The 26,747-nt window shown below is 31.9% G+C and overlaps 1 protein-coding gene across 1 annotated transcript in view; it reads right to left on the bottom strand.

The window, feature by feature from the left end:
* Window positions 1–1,462: 1,462 nt before the first annotated feature.
* LOC119840441 (acid sphingomyelinase-like phosphodiesterase 3a) overlaps window positions 1,463–26,747 on the bottom strand; it is a 39,876-nt gene continuing 14,591 nt past the window's right edge. The window contains exons 2-10 of the mRNA XM_038367062.1: window positions 10,390–10,527; window positions 9,979–10,044; window positions 6,910–7,063; window positions 5,696–5,901; window positions 5,144–5,310; window positions 4,446–4,644; window positions 3,733–3,842; window positions 2,520–2,692; window positions 1,463–2,332 (exon numbers count right to left, since the gene is read on the bottom strand). Of these exons, the coding sequence (XP_038222990.1) occupies window positions 2,113–2,332; window positions 2,520–2,692; window positions 3,733–3,842; window positions 4,446–4,644; window positions 5,144–5,310; window positions 5,696–5,901; window positions 6,910–7,063; window positions 9,979–10,044; window positions 10,390–10,459 (1,365 nt within the window). The 5' untranslated portion in view covers window positions 10,460–10,527 and the 3' untranslated portion in view covers window positions 1,463–2,112. The remainder of the gene's footprint in view (window positions 2,333–2,519; window positions 2,693–3,732; window positions 3,843–4,445; window positions 4,645–5,143; window positions 5,311–5,695; window positions 5,902–6,909; window positions 7,064–9,978; window positions 10,045–10,389; window positions 10,528–26,747) is intronic.

Raw genomic sequence — 26,747 nt, 5'->3', positions numbered from 1 at the left:
GTATGCTGAAAACATGTATGATCAAATGGTAACGATAAATTGAATTAAATCAATAACTGCATATTTCCTTAAATAAAACTACATAAAATGGTGGTACCTACTATCACCGACCGCCTCCTTGGTATTGTGGTTAACACGTGAGCGTAAAACCGGGGGGTCACGGGTTCGAATCCCGGTGGGGACTCACAAAAAATGTCTCGATCTGGCAGGACACAGAAGACTGATCACCTACTTGTCTATAAAGAAAAACGATCAGTGAAACAGATAAATATCATCTGCCCCATACCCCACTAGAGACACGGGACATCACTTACTATCTCACCAACCAACTTCACAAAAGGGAGGTTAGGTTAGGTTAGGTTAGGTTCAACTATTTTTTGTCTTCTCCTCCTCCTCATAATCCAGTAAATAGGGCAAACCGATTTTCATGATCCTTTTTTTAACACGCTTTTATTAACTTCACCTGTATGTTTGTTTGTTTGTTTGTTTGTATGTTTGTTTGTTTGTTTGTAACTGACTTCTTTGGGCGCGATTTTGACCCACTTTAAACGGCCAGATTTCGTTCAAACTTTGTAGATTTATTGAGGACCGATGACAATACACTAATTTGATAAAATTATTCCAGTTTTCAATTTGCAAAATATGATTTTTGTTAAAGCGTGTTTTATAGTTTTTTTAAACTATTATATTTTATTTGTTTGTAGCTAGCCTTCCATGTGGTCCCATTTCAATTCGGTATTAATATTAATAAATAATTATGAATGAAACGCTTGATATTACTGGCAAACATCGTTTGCTTGAAAATGTATTTTTAATAATCGAGGTATGTAAATATAAGGGAGTTAAGAAGGTTGGTACTGTGAAAGGTCATCGTGACCTATTTCATAGTCACGGTGTTCGAACTTCCAAGTTATTAGTTATGATAGATTAATTTTTCTTACGTAAAGCCTTTTATGGGAAAGGGGTAATCGAACCGTTCCTAACATGAAATGCCAATACTGAATATGTATCAGCTTTTCGCCCACGGTTTTACCCGCTTGGTCTAGGCTGTATATTTATGAAATAGAGACCAACAAACACACTTTAGGATTTACGATATTTGTTATAAATTCTCGCAAATAATTACACAAAACTACACATAGTCTTCTGTATACTTAATAAAAAAATATAGCAGACAGTGCTTTCTAAAAAAACGTATAAAAGATATGAAATAAAAAACACTGCCACTTCTCGATGCCTTTAATATTCAAGTTATTACAATTAGTTACATTTCTCTTACCTTCTCTAAATTTATACAGATATAATATTATAATATACTATCACATTGAAATTATAAATAACTAGATTTATGATAGAATATACATACATTTCAACAACAAAAAATACCTATTAGCTATATCCATAATTAAATGAAATTTATTTTGCCAAGTTACATATAATTTTTTGGTTTTATTTTTGTATAAAACTGACACAAATGAATCCTATATTTCTACTTTTTTATTTCTAGAAAAAGTTTCATAAATCAAAATGTCAAATCTGCTCTTAACAAACACCGTTGGACGAATCTTATAAATATGATTAAAATTTACTGTTATTGCGAAAACTGTTACTGTTATTTGCCGTTCAAATTTAAATAACTTTTATGAAATTAATATACTTCGTAAGGCAGTGAAGTGATACTTAAATAAAAATTTCTCTGTTAAGAAAAAAAATCATATTATGTCGATTGTATTTTAGATGACATTACCTACTTAATTATTAAGAGAAATGCTGATTGAGATTTTGTAGTCCTATTTAATGACAATCAAAAATAAGAAATTGTCTTAACTTGGAAAGTAGGTATCTATTATTGAGAGCAATTGGAACCTAGTTCATCTGTATTTAGTAACTTAATAATTATATTTACATGCCTACCTCATTTTTTTAATGATTTTTATTTTGTCTTTATTTTGATATGATGAATACTAATGAAATTCTAACTATGATCTAAAAATTACAAATTACACATTTAATCGGTTAAAAATGGGTTATGGGGTTTAGTCGCAAATGGGGCTAGTAAAAAGACGACTAAATTTAACTAATTCTCCACTGGCAATATTTACAAACACTGTTTCAATATCGTTTTGAAGAAATTAAAAACAAAATGGCGTATAGTAAAATGGCGGATGATAAGTTTGGCGCGCGAGACGCTAACGCGGACGCGGGGTTACGAACGCAGGCTCGAAACTCATGGAATTCAGCGTGTACTATTGCACAGTAATGTACGTGGACACAAGTAGCGTCGCAATCCAGCACGTCGGTTGAATGGCGTACATGAAGGGCAGTCAGATACCTGCGAGAAAATAATAGCTACATACAAAAGGCAGAAGACAGTGTATCCACATTTTGCCGCTAAGAATTTAACCAAAGTAGAAAGACATGAAGCCAAAACATAAACAACTTCATTCGACAGTATTTACAACGACTGGTTACAGATTATGCTTTAACAGCATTCTTACATTAAGTTTTAAAATACTCACTTGTTCAAAAATGTTCGATCATTGTAGTTTCTTATTTTTTTGGATAAAGCATCTAAAGATGCGGCATTTATTTCTCTAAGATTATAGTATTGTGTGAGATTGTATTCAACTGCCCAATGCAGTTCACCTTTCTTATTTGTTACATCCAGGTAAAATTGTGTATAATCCAAGACCTGAAAAACAGGTAAATAATTATAATCATAGACAATATAATAATTTACACATAATATCCCCATAAAGTATATGGATTCGCTACTATTTGACTACTCTACGGTATGTCAGATAATATTTTATATATATTAGACAGAAGTATGTAGCTTTGTACATTACTTGGAACTTAATAAATATTACAGAAGGTTAAATAAAATACACTCCAATGTATCTCGTTTCGAAGCAAGCAGCTATAAAGGCTTTCATTGCGTATTTAGAAGGATCATGTTTACTAACAGAAGCAATACGATCAAACAAATTCCTTACACGGCGAGGGAGGAGTAGGCTTAAATTAAGTGGTGTCATGTACTGTAAGTACGGAATGGAAATTCATTACAGGCATTAGAAAACCGCGTGAAATATATGTTGTAGTTAGCATTTAATTTATCACAAACAGTTCTAATACGTAAGGGAATTAAATCATATCTAACTAGTACTATATAACTATTCACAGTGGGACTTAGGCCTCATAATACAGGATTGGGGTATTTAACGTTGACGTTAACAAACGTCACGTGTTATTGAGCGCTTCGGTTTCATTGATACGATTAAGTAGCTAAATTGGATCAACTCATTAGTTTAAAAATTCTTATTCACAGGCTTTAGGCCTATATCACTATATAGTACAGTCTTCCAAGAAATTAATCACGAAGAAAATACTAATTATTATCTTTTAATGATATACATACAAATACACTAATTATATTAGTGGTATTAGAAGCGCTTCAAAATAATTGTGACTCTTCAGTGTTAAGAAATTTTAAAATTTTTATAATTTGTGTCTGACAACGATTCTAAAAAGTTGTTGTAAATAAGAAGCCAATGTTTAAACTTTGTACGTTCTTAGAAGACAACTGGTTTATTATAAATTTGAGAATACAAAAAACAAATTCTGCTTCAATATAAGCGGCATTAAACATATTACTAGACCACTGGTGATGATTATAAAGTGCCGTTATTTTTGCAAACAAAATCTTTATACAATTTACTATGCAATACTCACTTTTCCATTATTTGTATCGAATTTATACAGCCTCAACCCTGGATTTGATATACTACCAGCCCCTCTAGGAGTTATAGACGGTGCAAGCAACGCCCATGATACAGGTTGACCTTTAAAAATTTCTTTATTAAAACGAACCGTAAAACAATTAAAAAAAAATCTAAAATGAAATTAATCACGAAGTTGTTTTAGCTTTTAATCGCGTAAAGCTTGGGTTTACTTTGTTTCCAACTTTATAACTTCATTATTATGCCAAGACTTTATTACGCAATTAAGTTTTATTGACTTTTTACATGTTTGTCGTTAGCTACGAATTGTATATAATGATATTGTATAATTTGGTGGTTTTTATGAGTTATTGACAATACAACTCTGCCAAACTTCCATAGAATTAAATTAATTCTATTCTAGAGCACCATTCTTCTTCAAAATAACTTTTCGTAGATACAGAAACGAATATGAAATTATTAGTAAAGGTTACAGAAATTTATAATATCTTAACCTCTAACATATACATATATTAAACCTATTCTTGGAGCTATACTAAAGTGAAGCCTGTATTTTTTCAGGTGACCATGGGTACGATTAAAACTAAATTTAAGATATCTACACAAGAGGAGTGATTATTCGGTGAAAATTAAATAGTTGTATATTTTGTGTATTCAGATACGTCTAACTACTCAAAATGTTTTTCAAATATTTATTAGGATTACCATCGCTATACATCAGTCGGAAGGTATCCGTGTGTCGGTGACCATAGAACTGTCCAACGATGACGTCACTGAACGCTTTAATGATCCTCACTAGATTGGAGTTGGCGGTGGGGGTGAGTTCTCCCCCTCCAGCTGCTGAGGAGCTGCCGGCGTTGTGCCGTTCCTCCACCCCAGGACCCGCGTGGGCCACTAGGTATACCTGTGTTAAAATTTGGTTTAAATTATTAAGAAAATCTTTAGAAATTCTTGAATTTTTGAATTTTTTTTTTTGTGTATTTTTTATTTAATTAATTATCTACCTCCCTAGTACTACTAGTACTTAAGCTTTCGTCCAGAGCTTCGTAGTTAGAGGAATTTCCCATGGAAAACTAACTAACCTGCTAATCATTCCCAGACACAAAAATCGTCTCCTAAAATCGCTCAGTTGCGATCTAACATAAGACAAAGGAACAAATAAACACACATCTTATTAATTAATATTATAAGAAGGTCCTTCTGAGAAATGATAATATTGCTGTATCCTATTTAATGAACTACTTTTCTTCAGCAAGCGTTCATGTTGAAAACATTGTTGAACAATGAAAATAATTTTGATATGTTTTAAAAAATTTTGGGTAGAAATATACCTTTTGCGGATAGATAATCTACATATTATTAATATTATTATAACATAAATATCATACAGTTAAATAACTCACCAGTTCTTTTTTTCGCCTAGCCTTGCTTAAGACCTGTTCCAGCCATTCCCACTGAGCCCTGCCTTTATGAGGACCTTCCGTCTTGACTGCGCCCCCCGCCCATAACACACTATTCAAAACTACGATTCGTAGCTTACTATATGAATGTTCTATTGTATAATAACCACCTGAGAATATAAGTATAATGCATCAACCTTTGAACTTCTTCCAATGTTCTTTGAACTAAGTCAAGAATAAATAATAACAACAATTTTCAATTTAATCGCGTAGCTCTACGTACACTCTAATAAATCGAATTCCGTGGAATTGTGTCCTTCTGAGAAATGTGAAATAGAATTTTCGGAGAAAAAGTGCCTATAGATATAGCACACAATATATTAGAGTAATTAAAAAAAAATGTAAACTAATGTATAATATATAGCTACACAGCTTCGCACACAAAAACAAAAATGATAATTTTAGACTGTAGACTGTAACCAAAAATTTATTGATATTTCAATGTGTAAGACTTTTTAATGTTTAACTAATTGTGTCAATAAAATAATGATTTACCTATTTCAAATGTCTGCAAAGCATCCGATGGCAGCCACTGCATCCACATCTCAATCAACTTTTTTGAAGGCGGAGGGTCATTATGTCCCAACGCTGGGAATACGAATTGACTGCTGAAAGTTCGACCCAACAAGTCTGTTACATTTCTAACCGCTTCCAATTTGGTCTCATCACTCAAGTGTTCCATGGATGACGAGAGAATATCCCTGGTAACAGAATTCAACTATAAATAAACCCATCGAGTACCTCAACGCGTAATTAACTTTACTTATGAGAAAATGACTAGCAATTATGATCATGTTATTAAAATATGAAGTCAGCTGAGCGGAAAACTTCTAAGAACAGGTAACGTGAAAGATTATTAAATAATTTAACTCAAAGGACTAAGGAATAATGCGAATTTTATTTATATGAAGAAGCTTATGAGTAACGCTATTATAATAAATTCACGAGCTCACGTGTATGAAGGACTTCTGAAAGTTATGTATTTTCTGGACATTTAATACAACTCTATTTATCCATGACTAAGTTAAGCGTATACTATGGGTATGTTAGATATAAAAAGATGGCTGTGTAGAATATTAGTTTGACAGTAACAAGAATGTACTGCAATTCTGCACTACTGCTTAATTGGTGTTGCTAATTTATTTAAAAATTACCGTCAGTCACAAAGACTACATATGAAAAACGTGAGGGTAGTTGGACCGAACATTAAATAATCAACGTTGAACACCATCCGTACGAATGCGCCATGTTTCTAAGTGATTCGACATTTTATAGGATTCGATAGCCAAACGAGTTTTGATAAGTTATGAAAAGTGATATCTTTATTATTCCTGACAATTATTCATCCAACAGAATATTAAAACACAATTGATATCTGACAAGTATATATAAAACCTATATCATCATTTATATACCACGAAATGTGAACCATGCAGACCCAATTTCCGTCACAAAATATTGTTTAAAGAACATTAACACGCTCACGCTTAGCGCTGCTTGTTAAAGAATGCTAACTTTGTAATATGTGAAAAAAAAACGATAGTAGTGAAAAATTTACACATCGATGAAAGCGCTTATATATTTATACACAGATTATTTATTCAGCTACAAATAATTGACAACCCAGAGATTGCATAGAGAGTACTTATCCAACTTCTTGTCAAACATAAATACCAAATACTATAACACAAATACTTGACAATACGTACCCAGTCCACAGCACGAACTCGAGTGTTTCCGGGTGGCGCCCAGCCATAAAGGCGACTGCGCTTTGTATAAGCAACCACGAGCTGTCGCAGGTGTGGTCGCGGTGTCGGCCGTTTCTATGGTTATGGTCATTGTTGCCGCGATTGTGTTTGCAACCTTAACACGAACGGATTATTCAATGTAAATATATACACGTTTGAGGGAATAGATGATTATAGTTAATAACGAGGTGTGGAAAAGATTTATCGTGTTCATTTGTAGGTTCTTGGCACTTTTCTCTTATTAACATATTATACACAAATACATTTTTAAATGTACATTGATTATGTCAAGCAGGGTAGTGAAGTTTGTAATAGTAGTGTGTCAAAAATTGGCTGTTTTGTCGTGTATGTACGTTATGTTATGGTTTCAAACATTTTTTGTCTGTTTGTTTGGGTAAAACAGCAAATTTCTCTTTTGTAATTCCTTTCCAATATTTTTTTTTACATTAGAAAGTATGATACCTATATGATGTTTAAAATGAATAAGGAAAATTATAATAAAAAAAGAATTGAGTAAGCAATGAACTAAATATTTAATAAGTTAAGCTATTAAATGTATAAAATCTTAAATGTTTTATAAATTATACAGCCCGAAGAAAAACATTTTTCGCACCACAATATATTTCGTTGGATTGGTTTGTTGCTACAAAATATCCCTGGAGATGCAGTGACCCTACAAATCTCCGTTTAAAAGCTGCGACGAGGACAGGGAAACACCAACAAATTACAAGTTATGTTATCTTTTTATCTCAGTTTTATTTGGGACCAATTTATTGTTTCTGAAACTATCATCTCTTTAAGTTAGTATATAAAAATGTACATATGTACAATAACGATAAATAATTTAATTCTAAAAACAAATATTCAACATATTTAATTAAAAAATCAAATCCCCAAGAAAGTTCAACGACTTATAAATCAAAGACACGAGTATAACAGATTGCTTCGTATATCGTAAAATAACGTTGCTGGCAACACAAGTTTTTAAAGAAAATATTAATAAAAATGAAACGTACAGCAACAACTAAAAGCTGTTGTGTAAGTATTTTTAAGTAGCAACACTAGGAGGGGGTACGTGATTCGTTAAATCTGCTACGAGCGAGTTTTCTTTAAGTATGGCAATCACAGCTCTTGCTCGTTTACAAAGCTAAGAAAGACAGAAATATTATTTATCTTGTTTTAAATTTGTATTGGTATCGATAACTCTTTTCTAGATAATTATATGATATTTTTTGGAACTTCAAAGGTATGTCAGTATGTAACGATAACTTTAGGCTAAGCCCTTATTCGCAGGAATTTTATCACACCGATAAATTGACTAGGAATTAATTATATTGAGTGTTTTAAATTTTCCTTAAAGCTGAATTTAATATAAACTTTTTTTATATTCTATTTTTATTATATATAAGATCAAAGGTTTTTAAAAGATTATTTTTAGTTGACTATTACAAATATATTTTAAACGCAGCGTTCTGAAATCCTTTATTTTATTCCAAGTTATATAAGAATGAATCGTAAAACATTTTCCTGGAATAGTAAAAAGATACGTCTTTTGAAGTGATCATTAATGCCTCCTTGCGCAAAATTCAACTAAACGGTATTTCTCGTTAAATAACTGCTTTTACTGAGGAAAGAACCAAACTTCTGAGGTATCACGAATACTAGAGGAGAATACCCGCGATTCACAAATTCAAAAGTAAAAAAAATTAAACCTTTGGACTTTCTATTGAGAACAGCTTCGTCTGAAAGTTGTTTGGGTGGGTTTTAAATCTGGTGTTTCAGTTGTTTGTTTCTTTCAAAGAATGGAACTACTATCGAGCTAGTTGCACTATTTATATGTCAAAAACGGAACTGAATTTTGTCGAAATTGGGTATAGATATAGTTTAAGACCCGAGAAAATACATAGAATAGTTTTTATCCCGAAAACCGTACGGGAACGGAAACTTTGCCGGTGACACCCCGGGCTTGTCATGTTTTCCTTCGCGCGAAGCCGTGGGCGGAAAGCTAGTTAATAATGAAAGAAAAGAAAAATATTAAACTACATCACAATATCTATGCTTAGTAATGTAGTCAAGACGCATTGTCCAGCCCTGAGTCTAAAAAATCTATTGTAGATTTTATTGTTAAGTTTCCTTGCAGAATTTACTCCACTTAGTTTAAATCTAAAAGCGCTTATTAAAAAAAGATTACACTGCTGTTAGTCTAATGAGCTTCACAATTAAACTCAAACAAGAAACAATTATGACGTTATTTATTCTCCACTCGTTGTCTTTATCATACCAAAGAACTATTACAACATAATGTACACAGAAAGAGAATTTATTAAAATTAAAACAAAATTAAGAATTCTAATTTTTAGTTCACTTTAGAATATATGAAGATCATTAAAAATATTTTTTTTCATAATATTTTGTTATATTCTCCAACATATAAAGCAATAATGCTACGAGTATGATTTTATTTCATATTTGTCTGTTGGATACATCGTCAGCTACATAAAGAACTAGCTTTCTGCCCGCAACTTCACCCGCGTAATCAAGGAGAATAGTTTCGGGATTGTCCCACACAATTCCCGTTTCCGGGATAAAAACCAGGTCCATTCTCGGGTCCTCAACTATCCCTGCATATAATTTAACCTAAATCGGTTAAGTAGTTTAGGCGTGAAGAAGAGACAGACGAAATTACTATTGTATTCATAATATTAGTAGGGATTTGTGCAAAAGAGCATTAGTTCCTCCTCATTATTATTTTATTTCAATAAAGACCACACATAATTGCGTATTCGTAATCAAAACATTATTTGTAATTCAAGGATCTAGATAAATGCATTCAGAAACAGGAACAAAAGGTAACAACCATTAATTCAATTTGAAAACAAAAACAATTCGTATCTTTCATATTAGTAGTCGCATTGAAAAGATTTATAATCCACGTATACGAACTTTGTTGCGAACAAAGGACAATTACGGGCGCTTTCCGCGATACACTTTAAAAATTAAAACAAAAATTTTCCTTCATAACGAGCGTACCTCTATGGAACTCCGGGGAGTTGTGGAATGGATCATAATGAAGATCTGTGATGTGCCAAAAGTATCCTGTAAGGAAAAATTTTATATAGTATAGATAAGGTCCATCTGTGAGCGAAATTCTCGGTAAACCTTTATAATTTCAAGGTATTTTTCTATACAACGAGCACATTTTACAAACACACATTACTTGAATCAGCTAACTATTTTAATATTGTAACAAAAATGGTTAAAAGATTACCCATATAACGGTTATTCACAAAGCCTTGATGCTCGAATGCAAACAAAAATACGTTTGTACGTGGACGTTACATTTGGTGAATTTATTAGCATATTTGTATCGGACAAAGTGATATTACTTTTTCGGGTATACCCTTTTAAAACAGAATGGTAATAATATAACAATATTCTTACCTATTTTAGCGTCGCTCAGGTTTAGCCAAAAAAGGCTAGTAATGTATATGGCAAAGGTAATAGGGTTCATGTTAATATATTACATTTTGGATGGGCGAAGTCGATCGATGATTGTGCAACCATAGTTGTAGGAATCACCTGTGAACAAGAAAATAAAGATATTATAACATAATATCGAAACAATTTTGTAAGCAGGAAATGTTGTCCTATTTGGCTTGCGTAATAATATACTTTTAATAGAAATGATATCCATCTGTATTAATTCCTGTTTATTAAAAAATATTTTGTATTCAGTGCCTTGAAAAATTCAATTCTACAGTTCTCACCAAATAAGTAATTTTTATATCATTACTGTACTTTCATATATATAACTGAGCCGGTGTGCCTGATGATAACCGATCACCATAGCCCACGATCATCTGCTTTTAAGAGGTAAAGGAAAAAAAAAGGATTGACGACGGAAATAAAGGAATGGACTGGGAACGGGTCCGTTTCCTTTTCCTCAACCGTCCATGTCCATTTCTTCTTTCCAGTGGTCAATCCTTTCCTTTTCCATTACCCTTTAAAAGCGGAGAGCGCACCCGTGCAGGTGATCGCTTACCATCAGGCGAACCACCAGTTCAATTGCCCGCTATAGCATGCAAAAAAGTATGCTATTTACATTAATACTTTTATTTTTATTACTACTGTAAAACCTATACTGCATTGTACAAGTAAATATTAATTTAAATAATTTCTGTTTTAAATTAATTTATAAAAGGGAAGTTAAAGAAACTCATTCCCTTATCAATATCTAGCTGGTACAGGTACGGCAACGTTTGTATAGATAAAATGAATAAACTGTGCTTTAATTTGACGGCATGAAAAAGCCGGATCTTCTTGGTCGAAGATCGGCATATTTCAAAAGCCAAAGCCCTCGTGAAGAAGACGCTATATCCGTTCTCTTTTATACAATATTATATAATCGGTCTTTGTGCAAATGGAAAATTTTTACCTGGAACCTAGAAATTGTGATGCAATTGAAAAATATTTTTATTACGATATTGCGCTGTGTTGTTTGCTTGAATATAAATAATGTTTCACATTCAGTTATTACTAGTGTTATGAATAGTTGGTTTTTCTCAATTGACATTTGGGTGTAAAAAACGTTAACGTATTTGAAATTTTGTCTAAATATTGCTCGACATATCGAATACGAAAGGGTTTAAGGGTCATTGCAGACCAGAGAAATAAAGTCGCGGATAGAAAGCTAACACGAGTTCCCTATACAGAACATATAGGTATATCCACAGAGCTACCATCAATGCTATCGGTATTCGTTCTCAATGTACGAAGCAATCCATTTAATTATTAATCTATTATGCTTCCGACTAACACTGGTTTTCGAATAGCATAGCGTGAAAGCACCATCTACAGTACTACACTTACATGAGTAGTAATATATTACATCAGAATGCAATAATTATTCTATAAAGTTCTATTCAGAAGACAAAAATATATCAAAGATTATAAGTCAATCCTTACCAATATTATAAATTAATCCGCACCGATAGCCAAAAATAATTTGATACATTCTGTAGTTCATTTTACTTGATTTTAGCATTAGTTTAAAGATGGTATGTAAACTCATATATACTTGAAAATAGACAGAGATATCACATAAAATCATCTATCACTGTTAAAGAACAACCAGAAACATTAGCAATATTATAGTAGGAATAAAACACAAGATACGTAATATAGAAAAACAAACACGGCGAAATCAAGACATGAATTCCGCTCTCAATTGGTCAAGCTACGGGTAGCCGAAGCTCTTGGCGTGACGGACAAATGGGTACTTGACATGAGTTAGCTGTTAGACCCACTAGAAAGTTTGCGGTCCAAGTACAACAACAAGATATTAAGCGGTATTCTAGTCAAGTTGTTTATGTTTAATTTAGCTGGAGTAGCTTTGGACAAATATTGATCGCACTTTAGCAGTTAATTAATAGTATGTATTGTTTTAACTGCGGTTAAAAATATCGATAGATCAGTTCAATTGGAAAAAATGGTATTTTGTGCAAGTAAGCGTGGGACCATTGAGACAAGCATTTGGTATGTGGTAGTCGAGCACGCTTCGGCACGAATTGGGCCAGCTCGCACCGGGGAAGTACCACACCCCCACAGAAGACCAGCGTGAAATAGCATTCTGCTGTGTTTCGTTCGGTGAGTGGGGGAGCCGGAGGCCCATATCCTTTTCCTTCCTCTTCCCAGTCCTTTCCTTTATTCCTCTCGCCAATCCTTTCTTAATCCCTTACCAATTTAAAGTCGGCAATCCATTTGTAGAGGCGTATGGTCTGTAATCGAATTTACGCCTCTACAAATGTTCATGGGCGGTGGTAGCGCTTACCATCAGGCGTCCCACCAGCTCCATTGCCGCCTGTGACATAAAAAAAAAACAATTCAGCATGCGGCATTTATTAAGCCGTTTTTTTTTATTTATCTACAAAAAAATCTTCATATTGAGAAATAACGTAAAATGTTTCTCGTTTACCTCCAATACAGGTTATTTTTTCTTATTATGAAGATATACTTACCAAAAGTGAATAAACTAGGGAATCAAAAGAATATGCAGATTTTTACATAATTGCACTGGATTTAGTTCGCTAGTAATGTTTTACATTCGTACCACGTGCACTATATATTTTCAACGTTACTTTTAAATACGCTTAAATTACAGCAATATATTGTTTAATAACTTGTTAACAAAAATCGAAATTGAATTAACAACTAAAGCTTATTAATGATTTATTAAACCTTTGTGGTTTTTCCTTAGTTACTACACAACATTTAACTTGTCAATTTTTTTGTTCTGATAATAAAATAAAAAAATAAAAATGTTGTGGATAAGAGGTCACATAATCAAAACAAACTTATGGCTTCTATGTAATTACGATACCTACGTCACGTACAAACTAATGTTTTAACAAATAATATTTTGTGCATGTTTTAATATATTTTTAGATACATGAGTTGACTAACATATTTGTAAAATATATGTTAATTGCGTGATAGTAGTGATTTTTCCTATTACTTATTTATGATAAGAATCGACATTCAGAAATTCGAGCGTAGCTTGAATCGAATTTACCAACTTTAATAAAATTAACACCAGATTTAAATTGTACAAAAAGGAAAATAGATAATTAGAGAAGCAGCTTGATTCCGTTTATATTTCCATATAAACTCGTTCAGAAAACCTAACTCCGACCCATTAATAACGTCTATAAATAGTTGTTGTTTCGTCAATTATATAAGCCGCTATCAAATTCGGGTTTGAAGGTTCAATAGGTAGTTGATCGAACTGTTCTCTACCAATTTATATATGAACGATTTTTCCTATATAAAACCTGTCTACATCAATCTGTCATCCATAAAACCGCTCCAAATTATTTATACCCGTTTTTTACATAACATTGTATCAACGAGAGGAAAAACTTTATAGTACAGCTTATTCACACTACTCGTGATGATATTATGAGTGTAACACGAGACTTCTACTAATTATTTTCTTCTTATTTCGAATATTTGTTGTTTTAATTATACTACTTGTTGTATTGTCTTCTAATTCATTGTCCAGTGGTCTTGCAACCGTAAATAAATTAATTGATTTTAATTTTTTATCACCTATAGAAATCTTCATGCTATACTAATTTCCTTAAAAGAAATAACAGTTTTACTTGCTGAATGAAAATGTGTACTTTTCAGTATTATTTTACTTGTAGCTACAGCCATATATACAATAATCTATCTCTATACCAAATTTTATGTACATCCACGCAGCCGATTTTGCATGAAAAAGTAACAAACATGCACACATTGTTACAAACTATCGCTTTTATAACATTAAGAGGACAGTAAGATTGAAAATGGTGTCACAATAAAAGAATAAGTACTACTATAGAAGTTTACTAACTTTTTTATGCTAATTGAGATATTTTGCTACCAAATTAGTCGTTTAGAATTACTGATGTATTAATGTTCTTTTTGTTAGTTAATAATATTACTATGTCATTATTTCTGAGCGAGCATATGAAAAGAGCAAACTAACGCGAAAAATCATTTAAACTCAAGGTGATACTTTATTATTATTGTAAGCGATACGCCTCAATTTTCGATGTACATGTGCTTATGTTTTTATTTAGTTCTGCCTAATTTATATTCTCATCTATTATATATAATAATAGAAATGAATCGAATGTGTTGTTAAGCGTAAAACTCGAGAACGGCTCTACCGATTAAATTATTTTATGTTTTGGTTAAGACCCAAGGAACATTCTTATGGAGATAAAAAGTTTTCACGGGAGAAACGATGGCGGACCGCTAGAATTAAAATATTTAATAACACACATTATATTCTTCCTTCTTATCACATGCTTGACAGACTTTCTTTAATAAGGATATGCAAAAACTTCATAACATGATTAAACGTCGAATTATAATCCTTGGTTTAAATTTGTACGTCAAATATGGTATCAAAAAACCGTTTATTTTGTGTTTCTTTCGTTACTTGTTTATTTAATTGTTAATTATTCGAAAAATGTTTTAATGTGAAATTGTTATATAATAGTTACCTATTAAGACATTTACATGTATTAATATTTTTTTTGTTCGGGTTATTTAATGAAATTATTTAGCGTTTAATAAATGAAAAATTACATGTATTAAAAATGTATTCTAACTAACCGCTTTGATATTTTACAGCTAGCAGTTTTATACTGGTGTTAGCTTTAGAATTTGTAGTATAGTATTTTCGGTTTCAACCTCCCTAAAACCAAAAAAACTGAACAAGTAGCGCCAACAACGCCTTAGAGGAGCTTCTATTTCTGTAAGACGAAAATATACGAGAAAGCTGCTGTGTATATGCTTATAATAGAAGGACGGAGGTTACAATGTCATTTTAACAAATTATCATAAAGGCTTTAATGAAAACTTACAGAGAAGTTTATTATAAAGCATGCTTATAACAATTTTATTTCTATTTTGTGACTGGCCATAACACATATATTCGAGTTACTCAATAATTGCGGATACAACTGCCTAATTCTCCATTATACTCGAGCCTTGTTAATATACGAGGAGCGGAAAGTCCTCAACAATTCTGTACAAAACAAGTCAGACATCACACGACCTATCACGCGAACATAGTAGGCTATAATGGGCTAATGATGAAATGGATCGATATATAAATGACGTGGAGACAGGAAATTGTGTGCCCGTAATTCGTGTTATTTTCCTGTAAATCATATTTGTGTTAATCTTATCGTATTTAACAATGCATTTATTTCACTGAATACCAACGGAAATGCCATAATCACGGATTAAACTATCGAATTTATAGGTCATAGTTAACAACACCAACACAATTTTAAAGATTTTACGGGGAAAATTACGTAATATGATCTTAAAGTGGGGAAAAATGGATCTTAGTTTACCTTATTTGATACCCTTTCTAGATATTATTAATGTGTTAAATTTACCATATTTACACAATAGCTAATTAAATATATTATGATACAAAACAACTTTACCGATCAAGTTTATATGCGAAAATAAATGTCAAAATTCTCCAACGTTCCCATACTATATTCAGCTTATTAAAACCTTAACTTGGCTCGATCAAGGCCCTTGTATTGGGACAATAGGTCGTATAACAATTTTCAACGGTCTTTGTTACTTCCTCTCTTTATTGTCAAGTTATTTCACGAAATAATATGGGAGTGAAGTCAGTAAGCATCGCTTCTTTGATGTCCTAACAAAGGGAGGGGGACGCTTCAAAATGTATTTTAATCTGAAAAATCGTAATTGATTTATCTCTCATCGGATTTACTTCTGAAACTTTTGAATTGAGTGCCTACTAAATAGCAGACCAATAACAAAAAAGTAACATGTATTTGTGAGTTTCATTATTTTATACAGACTATTATTATATTCAGTAGTTGGTTTTAACGTTTAAGTTCTATGAACTAATATTATGAAGAGGAAATTTATGTTTTTGTATGTATGTTCGTAAAGCTTTCACATAAAAACTGCTGTACCGATTTCAAGAATTCTTTCACAATTGGAAAACTGCATCTTCTATTAGTGTTTTACGTTATATATGTATTATGGACAAAGCTAGGGCTAGTTGCTAGTAACTACAAAATAGATTTCAATGAGCCTACAAAAGGCATCATATCGGAGATAATATAAATTTTGTAAAAGTCATGTTCAGTTGTAGTGCTTCTGTTTTATTTTACTTTTATATGTATACTCGAAAATTTAATACTCTACAGCATTCATACGCTGTCATTTATCAGTATATTTTTCGTTTAATCAGTTATTAACTCTTAAATATTTAAATGTCAAATAGTGTTGCGTATGTATTTTATTCAAAATAATCTGTTATCCTAACCATAAGGAAAGTTGATACACTAATTAATGTTACTAGTGTGTGAACAAAAAATTAACAGCAAGAGCTATCTGGTTCGTTAATAAGGTAAAGACTTCTTAATGCGCGTCCTATGTTAGACTTCCTAAGCTCCCAGAAGACTGAAGTTGACCTGGAAAAGCGGATTTGCATAGATTCCACTAGTTTGCATGCAAATGCTGCTATTTCGTTAACCAAAAACCGATACTTGCTTGCCAAAAGTAAGACAGTATGTATCTATGTAGGTATTATTTATTTAAATCTCCTCCCCTTTTATATAAATAATTCAGCGCTTTAACGGAACGATTTTCAGTATTTTAGTAAAGCTCCGAGTTTTACGGTTTCATCAAGCCACGAGGCGATGTTGACGGCGATCTAGAATGTTCAGGGGAAAATTCCAACTTATGCTTGCCGAAAGTAAAACCGGGAGTTTGTTAAATTGTTGAGATTCTCTGCATATCGAAATTTGAATAACTAATTATGTCTTATTAATTTTTTTTACCACACTTAAGTTTAGTAGAATGTACTATTTTTATTTTTCAGTACCGTTATCATACAAGTATGGCATTTGACTATATTATATATTAAAAAATTTTAAATTCGAGAGAGAGGTTCTCAAGTACATACCTCGACGTCTAGCAAAATTGTAGATAACACATATATAAAAAAAAAAGAATAAATTTCAAATACCATCTTCTTTCAAAGATAATTGGGACATCAAATTAATTTAACTGTTATTAAGGGGTTTTAAATTGCACGTATATCTGCAGATAGACACTTAAAAAAAATAATATCATTGTGAAGGTAAAGGTATTTGTATGAATTATCAACCAAGTTAACCAATATTGGTCATAGGTAGGTAAACGAGCAAATTTAATATATTGAATAGAAGCTTTAGGTAATATGCTAATATTACCTAACGCCTCTACTGATAAAATAATTTTTAAATTTTCCATTTTGTAATAAGCAATGTATGTACTATGTAGTATAATGGGCTATAATTTATATAAATTAATGACTAAACAATTATGTCTAGTTACTTAAACTTTTCTTTAAATCGTCTTCTTTACTCAGTCATACCAAAACCTGATTAAATACACAAAACGTTTTATTCTGTTTCAACATAAAACATGGTGGGGTTGAACGTTATAAGTTCTCCCTATAAATGCGAAATGATTTTGGGTTCATGTTTTTATTTTTTAATCATTGTTTGTATTAATAATGCGGCATGAATGGCAGCTGTTCGTTTTATTTACCCACACGAGCGAAGCCGCGGTGATCAAGTTGTTAATTAGTGGCAAAGTACTGACAATAATTAATAAACGGGTGTAAAGAATATCCAAATTACTGTGGGAGTCGAGCACGCTTCGGCACGAATTGGGCCAGCTCGCACCGGGGAAGTACCACACCCCCACAGAAAACCGGCGTGAAATAGTGGCATGCCACTGTGTTTCGTACGGTGAGTGGGGGAGCCGGAGGCCCGTTTCCTTTTCCTCACCCGTCCTAGTCCATTCCTTCTTTCCAGTCGTTAATCCTTCCCTTTTCCCTTACCCCATAAAAGCGGGCAGCGCATTCACACAGGTACTACCTTTGCGAATGTTTATGGGCGGTGGTGATCGCTTACCATCAGGCGAACCACCAGCTCAGCTGCCCGCTATGACATAAAAAAAAAAAATCCAAGCACATCAAGTTCATCCACCTCCTGCAACTCGAATATGTACTTTATAAACAATCTTATCATACGTTAAAAACGTTTCAAAGAATTCTAATTATCCTTGTTAGGAAATGTATTTCTCGTACACAAGCTCCACATAGTACATAAACACTATAGGAACAAAAACGTAAGTCCAGTGGCGCAGGTGGCTCGGTTTCCTGATTTATAATTTAAGTCCGCCCATCTGGTTAAGTGGTTAAGTTAAAGTGACGCACCGACAATGTTCCCTTCTCCTTTCGGAAAAGTTGGAAATTGTCCAAGGGTATTAAGTATTTTTCTATCTTTATTTTTGTAATTGCGACGGGAAATTAGCTTTGTGCGCCGTGTTTGCGGCAATTAAACGGCATTTTGTTTTCATTTGAGACTTATAAAGTTTGATTTTTTAGTAAATTGGAACGTTTTTAAAGGTTTTCTTATATATCATACTTTACAGTGAGTTATGTTTATTGTTTTTATTTCAGACAACAAAATATTATCTTATCTCATAGATTTTGAAAATATGAAATAAGTGTTTTAGACATTTATGTTTGTTAGTAAAACAAAAATAATTTGGTGACTTTAAAGTTGAAAGATGGTAATTAAAATTTAATTTACGTTAAAGACTTTATATCTACAGCGAGAACACTCGTTTCTTTAACCCTTCATTTTTATTACCGTAAAAATGTGATTTACAACTGTAGATCTTTCAATTAAAAAAATTGTTAGCAATGACACTAGATCTAAAAACATCTATAAAAGAGAATAGTCAGCAAGTTTTTTTTTTCAGCAAGTACGCGATTACCCGTATAAAATGTATAAAACCCGTCACCTTTATTATACATTGCGTCACAATAAAATATTTAACGTCTTAGTAATCCAAGAGATTTTTAATGGGTAATAGCTGTTCGCCCCGGTTTCACACGTGGTACATATATAGCCTATGTGACTCAGTGTAATTGCTTTCTAATTGTAAAAAAAAATTGAAATCGGTCAGCCGTTTACGCATGATGACGTAAACAAGAGAAAGAGGGATTCATTTTTATATAGATGTGTAAATGCTTTTCAGATGTGTTTCTCTGACAGAATATCTTGACATGATCGGTAGACATCAAGCCCTATTGTTAAAGTTATAAAAATATTTTCATTGTACAATAACTCATCTACGGTACATACAAACAATTATGCCTGTCACAACGTTTATGCGGGTAAAAAATATACAAATAAAACAATTCATCACGGCATTTATTCAATAGAATCGATCCGCACAGATTTCGTTTATGGTACAAAGAGTTAAAGTCTACTAGCTTTGGCCCGCCACTTCGCACGCGTTAAATTCGAAGTAGTTTAATAGATGTTATTATACATATAAACCTTCCTTTTAAATCACTCTATCTATTAAATAAAACACATCAAAATCCGTTGCGTAGCTTCAAAGATTTAATCATACATACGGACATAGGGACAGAGAAAGTGACTTTGTTTTATACTATGTAGTGATAACATTTAGGGATGCGTACATGTCCAACGATGAGAGTATTTTTAAAATCGGTCCAGCAGTACCTGAGATTAGCGCGATCAAACAAATAAACACTGCAGCTTTATATTATTAAACATAAATTCAACTAATATGTTTTGTATCTAAATAATATCATATTTATAAAATAGTGCATTGACTCATTGACTGCTAGTGATTGAGGTAGTCTTCGATTAAATTTATTTTAAATAGCAACTAGGTCATCAAGACTACCTATAGAGTTTGTAGTGCTTACAAAAAGCAGTACTAATTAAATCAGGTATCAAGTTGCTTATCGAGTCTCGGTTGTGCTCAGAGAGACTAAGACAGTGTTCTTTATTTTATAATACGCCATTTAAACTTCCTGTATTATCTTCGTTTAATATATAACCAATACTGGCATTATATAAAAATAAAAGATATTGGTTTTGGTACGTTTTATGATTACACCTTAAAGGAGTGCTTTAATTTGTTTAAACCTTTGTTTCTTTTGAGTCGAATTCTGAAATGTTCTGAATTTTGAAATTTTGAAAATTCAAAACGTCTGCAAAATCATTGTTTCTATGATATAAACGGAGTTTTTGTTTGCTAAGAGAAATAGTTTATTTATGTTAAATTGTCTGTCGAATTATTGACATTAGTTTTTATAATCTGTCAGTAGTACCTGATCCGTGGATTGTATTTAATTTATATTATGCATACTCTGTACCATATAATTAAATTTCATTATAACTAACGAACACTGTACTAATTATATGCTTGTGTTCCCGCCTCAGCATTCGAATTTCTTCTACTCTTACGGTTTTTGTGCCTAAGGACATTTCTTCTATTCTTTCAATGCTATAAAACTAAAATCATCAGTACCGCTAAATTTCTTTCAACAGATTTAAAATTGGCGACGTTTCTGTCATTATTGAAATTTGCTAAAAAAATACTCAAAATCTAACATGAATATGAAAAATCTAATGTGTCCAACTAAAATGAATAAAAAATACAAAAATACCCAATATCAATACAAATCCATATTTGAGAAGATATGAATTCCGACTAACGATTCAATATAAATTCCAAATAGCTTGAATGAACGTGACTAAAAACATGTACATTAAATTGGAAACATTCCACACACACACACACACATTTTAATAAAAACGTTACAAAAGTGAATACGGATGGTTGTTGAATGACTTTGTAAAATAGAAATAAAAGGTTGCTCTTATAGCTTGATATTGTTAGATCCCCTTTCAAGAATTCAGCTATGTCCAAAACGTTTTTGGTATGAGTTAACCATTACGTGCCGAACGCGACGGAAACCACTCGACTCCACTTGGTGAGACTTTAATAATACAAGTTTTTCTCGTTCGATTCACATAATACGCTTCGTTTGTCCTAGAAGCCGATATCTGGCTTACAAACTTTATCTACTCGGTTACAATGGGTGCTATGTGCTTTTCAAATAGTTTTGATAGGTGAGATACCTTAACTTCCAACTAATGCGCTATGTTATAAGTTTTTTGCTAGAAGTTTCATGTGATTCATGTGAGGGGAGTTTTGAGGTTTGATGAAGAACAAAAGAGTTTTTAAGAAAATTGTTTTATTAATAATTATACGTAGGTAACTAAGTTACTAAAGCTTGTTTTATTGAAGACTGAAGCAGCTCAAAATAATTACTAAAATTGGATTTAAATTACAACCGCATTTTATTGAACATAACAAATAAAGCCACTTGTTAACAATACAGCTCTTATCGAAAAAGGTAGTTAAGTCCATTATCGGTATTGCATTCGAATAACTAAAACTGGCCATCAAATGGTTTTGCAATTAACAAAACTGTGAATTGGCAACCAAAATGATACTGTTAAGTATATTAGTATCACAGCGATAATGCGTGTTTGTATTGTTAGCTACGTGTTTAGTTAAGTTTTGTTCAGAATTGAATATATTTAATAGTATAATTTTTCCATACTGACATATTGTTAATATTTAAATTTAAATTTAATACTTTCTAATTCATTTCCAATGAGCATTTGAAAATGCAACAAAATCGCTTCCATAATATACATTAATTATGTAATAATACTTTAATCAATATTTTTTGAACGTTATTTTGCACACTCTATAAAATATGACATTACAATAGTGAACAGGATAATTTACCAAAGCGAATACCTACCTCAAACTTTACGTTTTACCCTGTATTGATAAGATTTTACTTTTCAACAGCACGATTATGGTTCCCACTGGACCCTGTGTTCTATTTTTAGACTACGTTCCGTTTTAGTCGTCCATTTTTGCGTCCTTTAATTCAGTAAAACCAATACTGGACCCGCATTTTTAAAATACAATAGGTATATTCCAATTTCTCATACGCAACCGTGAGCGAGTCCTTTAATTCTATACGCGGGCGAATGGCGAGTGACTGTTGAAAAGAATGTCAGAATTTTTTTTAATACTTTTTTTGTTTCGTTATTTTTGAAATATTTTGAACTGACTGAAATATAGTCTAGGACATAATTAGATATGGTTTAGGCGTTTGAAGTAAACATTTAACTTTTAATGTATAACAATGTTTCATAGACATTGATGTATATTTTATATATTGAATAAGATTTATTTTAGCAATCAAAAATGGGGACTGGATACATTTTTTCCTTTCGTTGAAAGTTATGATTTTCTATTTAAATTAACAAAACAGAACAAGGTGAAAGCAACAGAAGCTAAAATTTAAGATTTAGCATTTATCCATCTATCCAATTCACTCATATTTTGAGTTTATAATCAGCTAATAAATAAAACCCTGTGATTAAAGTCTTCCTCAAATTAATGCTCATTCTGGGCTCAGATTAATATCGATATAAATCAAAGTAGCGACTGCTCCGACAATATTATGATCAGTGACTGTCCACCCCAAAACATGGCTGCATTTAAATTCTTAATATTTTACATTGACATGGTTTTGTGGTGTGCATTTTTAACTTCCCGATGGAGATATTCTATGTTACCTATATGAAGCACCGATGAAATTAATACAAAAAAATATTGATATTACATCAATCCGATGAAATATTATTTATCTCATAAATCATTTATTAAATGATCTTTTTTCAACGTGGAATTTAATTTATGTAATAAGTAAAAACACACTTAATCACATATTTCAGAAGCATGAATAACGTTTGTAAATGGATGAAAGATTATAATATATCCTGTATTTCATTAATTACAGTATGGCAGGCAGGCACTTTATATTTCTAAAGATATAAAAACACGATGTCACTTATAAAAAAGAGAGACTGCATTCAGAAATCAGTAAAAAACCGCACCGTACCATGTTCCATGCACTATAATATTCATAGGCTTTTCGTCAAAAGAATAAACGTGTTATCTTTTCATTTATAAACTTTTGTCATGCATTATAAAATACCTTAGCGTTAAGGCTCATAAAAGCCCGCTGAAAAAGGTTGAGTTATGCATAGGCACTATGTATTGTGCGGCTATATAAAGTTGAAAGTATTTACATAATGTTCGCGTAATGGGTTCAAGCAGTAGAGTGCGAGACCCACTTATGATAGACAACAACGACGTTTTTATTTGAGCTAAAAGGTCTATACTTCTTAGCGTATGTGAATGACGAGCAATATCAGATTTTTAAACAAGTTGAGGTTGGTTTCCCGTGTTATGTTGAACAGAATATTAAAATTGCATTATATTATGATATATTAGATCTTATGACGGGTTTTTCCTATGACTACGCGAGCGAAGCACTGACGAAGAGTTATTTTGTAATATTTCATTATAGCTTGTATAATAAATGTGATACGATATATAGGTAAAATCAAATGTTCCAAGTATATACAGAGTGTCCCATGGATGGTGTAGTACGGAAAGTTCAACGGAAATTATACTTTTTACAACGTTTACTACGTAAAAAATACTCATATACTTTCGGTTTTATGTGCCTAAGGTACACCCCACGCCATTTATATAAAAAATTCTCATGTATAAAAGCATTTCAATGCTATAAAACTAAAAATTAAATTTAAATACTAATATTATAACCAATGTATTATTTTTCTATTATATGAATTCTTAAAACTAAAGTATAATACATAATACATAATAAAGCATAATACACCATCGGCGGGATATCCCGTATATACATTGATATAAAAATAAAAATTTGTTCGCTTAACAATGAAAGTCACTCGCAAAATCGTACAATCGGTAACATGGACAACAGGAAGGGTTTTATGATGCCCTTATCACACAGAATAACTGCGGGTCCATCCAACGGCCCGTCAAGTACCATAGATTATAATGAAAGAGACATAATTTAAGGGTATACTCAACTTCTTAATCACTGTACGTAAGGTCCGTAACATTTAGGTACTTTTCACAGGACGCCTTTAAGTCCAGTCTAGAAAAAACGTAATTATTTTTACAATATATGTTACCAACGTCCCTGCCACCTAAAAGTAATATATAAAACATAATAGGTATTTCATATCATATTTCAGTTATTATCACCTATTGAATGAAACTCTTCATGCTGTTTTTTTTACCTTTTTTGTTACGATAAAGATTGCAACCTGTTTAGTAGAAAACGAAAATAAAATTAAGTAAGTCCTGCAATTTTATAATCATTAGATACATGTTATAACCCCATAAGACCTCAAATGTAGGGGCGGGTAAATCGCTATTTCTTTTTTTTTATCACACGGACACGGATCCCTGGACACGGAGGCATCAGAAGCTTTATCGAGTACAGAAAGCATCATGGCGATTGGTTAAAAAAATATAGAGCTACAGATGTTCAAACGTAAAAAAAATAAATAAACACACTACGAACAATTGAGAACCCTCCGGCGTTTTGGAAACTACAGCTGAAAATAAACCGATGTGGATAAATTAAAAACAGTTCTAGAAAATTAAAGTTTATTCCATATCACCTTAAAGAATTCCAGCACACTGTGAACGGTTTTTCCAACAATATTAAATCATAATATTGATACTCTTTAAATGTTTGCGTTGTTGCAAAATCCATTTATTGCATATCCAATTTAGAATATTCCGTTTATCTTCGTTAAAATACATTTTATAAAACATGTCAGTGTTTGCATTTATATTTAATTTCATTTTGATGAAACAGTAATATACTGACGGTCATAAGAACATTTATCTTTTTAGTTTTAAGTATACGAACTGAAATTTTTAATTTGAAATTTGAGTATGTGTTCTTGTATATTGTGTACCGTATAGAAGATTTTTTTAAATAATGAGTAATGATAAATTGTTGTTGATTTGATTATGGCATATCATATACTGACTTATATCGACTAAACTAATAAGAACCTACATAAACCTATAACGATGAAAATAATTTCGGATGAATTCATTCCTGCAAATCCGTGATTTAGTCAAAATGTGTCGTGGAAAGGTCGCACGTCAGTTCTGTCTACGTGACCGCGCCCTAAGAAGGGTGGACAAGGGACATTATGATTTAATCAGAAAGAGAAAGCCCGCCCCGCGTTTCCAAAATCTCATTATAAGCCCATATATTTCGGGAATGGAATAAAATGGAATCATCACATTCATTTTTGTCACCCCGAAAGCGTTGAAGATTTTTTATGATGTTGAATATTGCTTTTAAAATAAAGATATACAATTATATGTATTACGTATAATTATATTCCAATGAAACGACTTCGTTCATAATAAATGGCTTCTAAAATTAATTATGTCCTGAATCAACGAACCATTTCATCAAATATCAAAATAAAAGTGTTCGTTAACTGGTGTAATCAAAGAGTTCTCTATAAATTAACCTTTCTCGAGGATGCTCGTATTTCAGTATTTACGTAAAATTGAGCTTTACGAGGTTCTGAGAGTAATTACTGGAGCCTCTGTCCTCTCACCCTAATGACATAGTGGGGAGGAAAAGATTCTAAGGTGTAATATTTATTTATATTTCGTAGAGCACGGAAAGATCGTATATTTGTTAAAATACGTCGAATATTCATAGATGATAACATGTTTTAGATTGCAAAAGAATCACATAAAGCACTTATACGAGTAACGTTAATATATTATTGCACGATAATTATATCTACGAGTAGTCGAGTAATTTTCGTAGACAAAATTTGATCCTTTTTTTTTGTTTTAGGGTTAACCCTACTACATATTTTTGCATGTCTAGCACGAAGATAGACCGCCACGATAGGTCTCTGTTCATGCGTTGCCCACAAAAAAATGACGTACTATCTTAGTAGAAAAATATAAAAATTGCAAAAAAATCATCAAGTACTTATAAAAGAGAAAACAGCTTTCTAATTATAGCTACTATATAACATTGAGAATTTCGTTCGACAAAAATGGTGAAGGGAAGATTAAAATGAGATAACAAGGCAGGCAACAGCCTGTAATTAAGGAATCTTTTAGTAACAGTGACAGTGGTGTTTCAAATTAGAACAGCCGAACTTGAAAAATAAATTATGAGATTATATCATCTTATTACGCAATGAGGTAGGTGACAATATTATTAATTTAAAAATTCGTTATTTACCAATTTAAAACTAACAAGTCAAAATCGTAACAGTTTTATAGTATAGTTAAAATTTTGTGATATCTTCCAATATACCTAGTCTTGCCATAAATATTGTAATAAAGAAAAAAGAAAATTGTTAACTGCAAATAACATTTATTAC

Source organism: Zerene cesonia, chromosome 6 (assembly GCF_012273895.1).
Source record: "Zerene cesonia ecotype Mississippi chromosome 6, Zerene_cesonia_1.1, whole genome shotgun sequence".
NCBI classification, from domain to species: domain Eukaryota; kingdom Metazoa; phylum Arthropoda; class Insecta; order Lepidoptera; family Pieridae; genus Zerene; species Zerene cesonia.
Note: the sequence above shows the minus strand (reverse complement) of the source record. Positions and strands in the feature narration are given on the sequence as shown.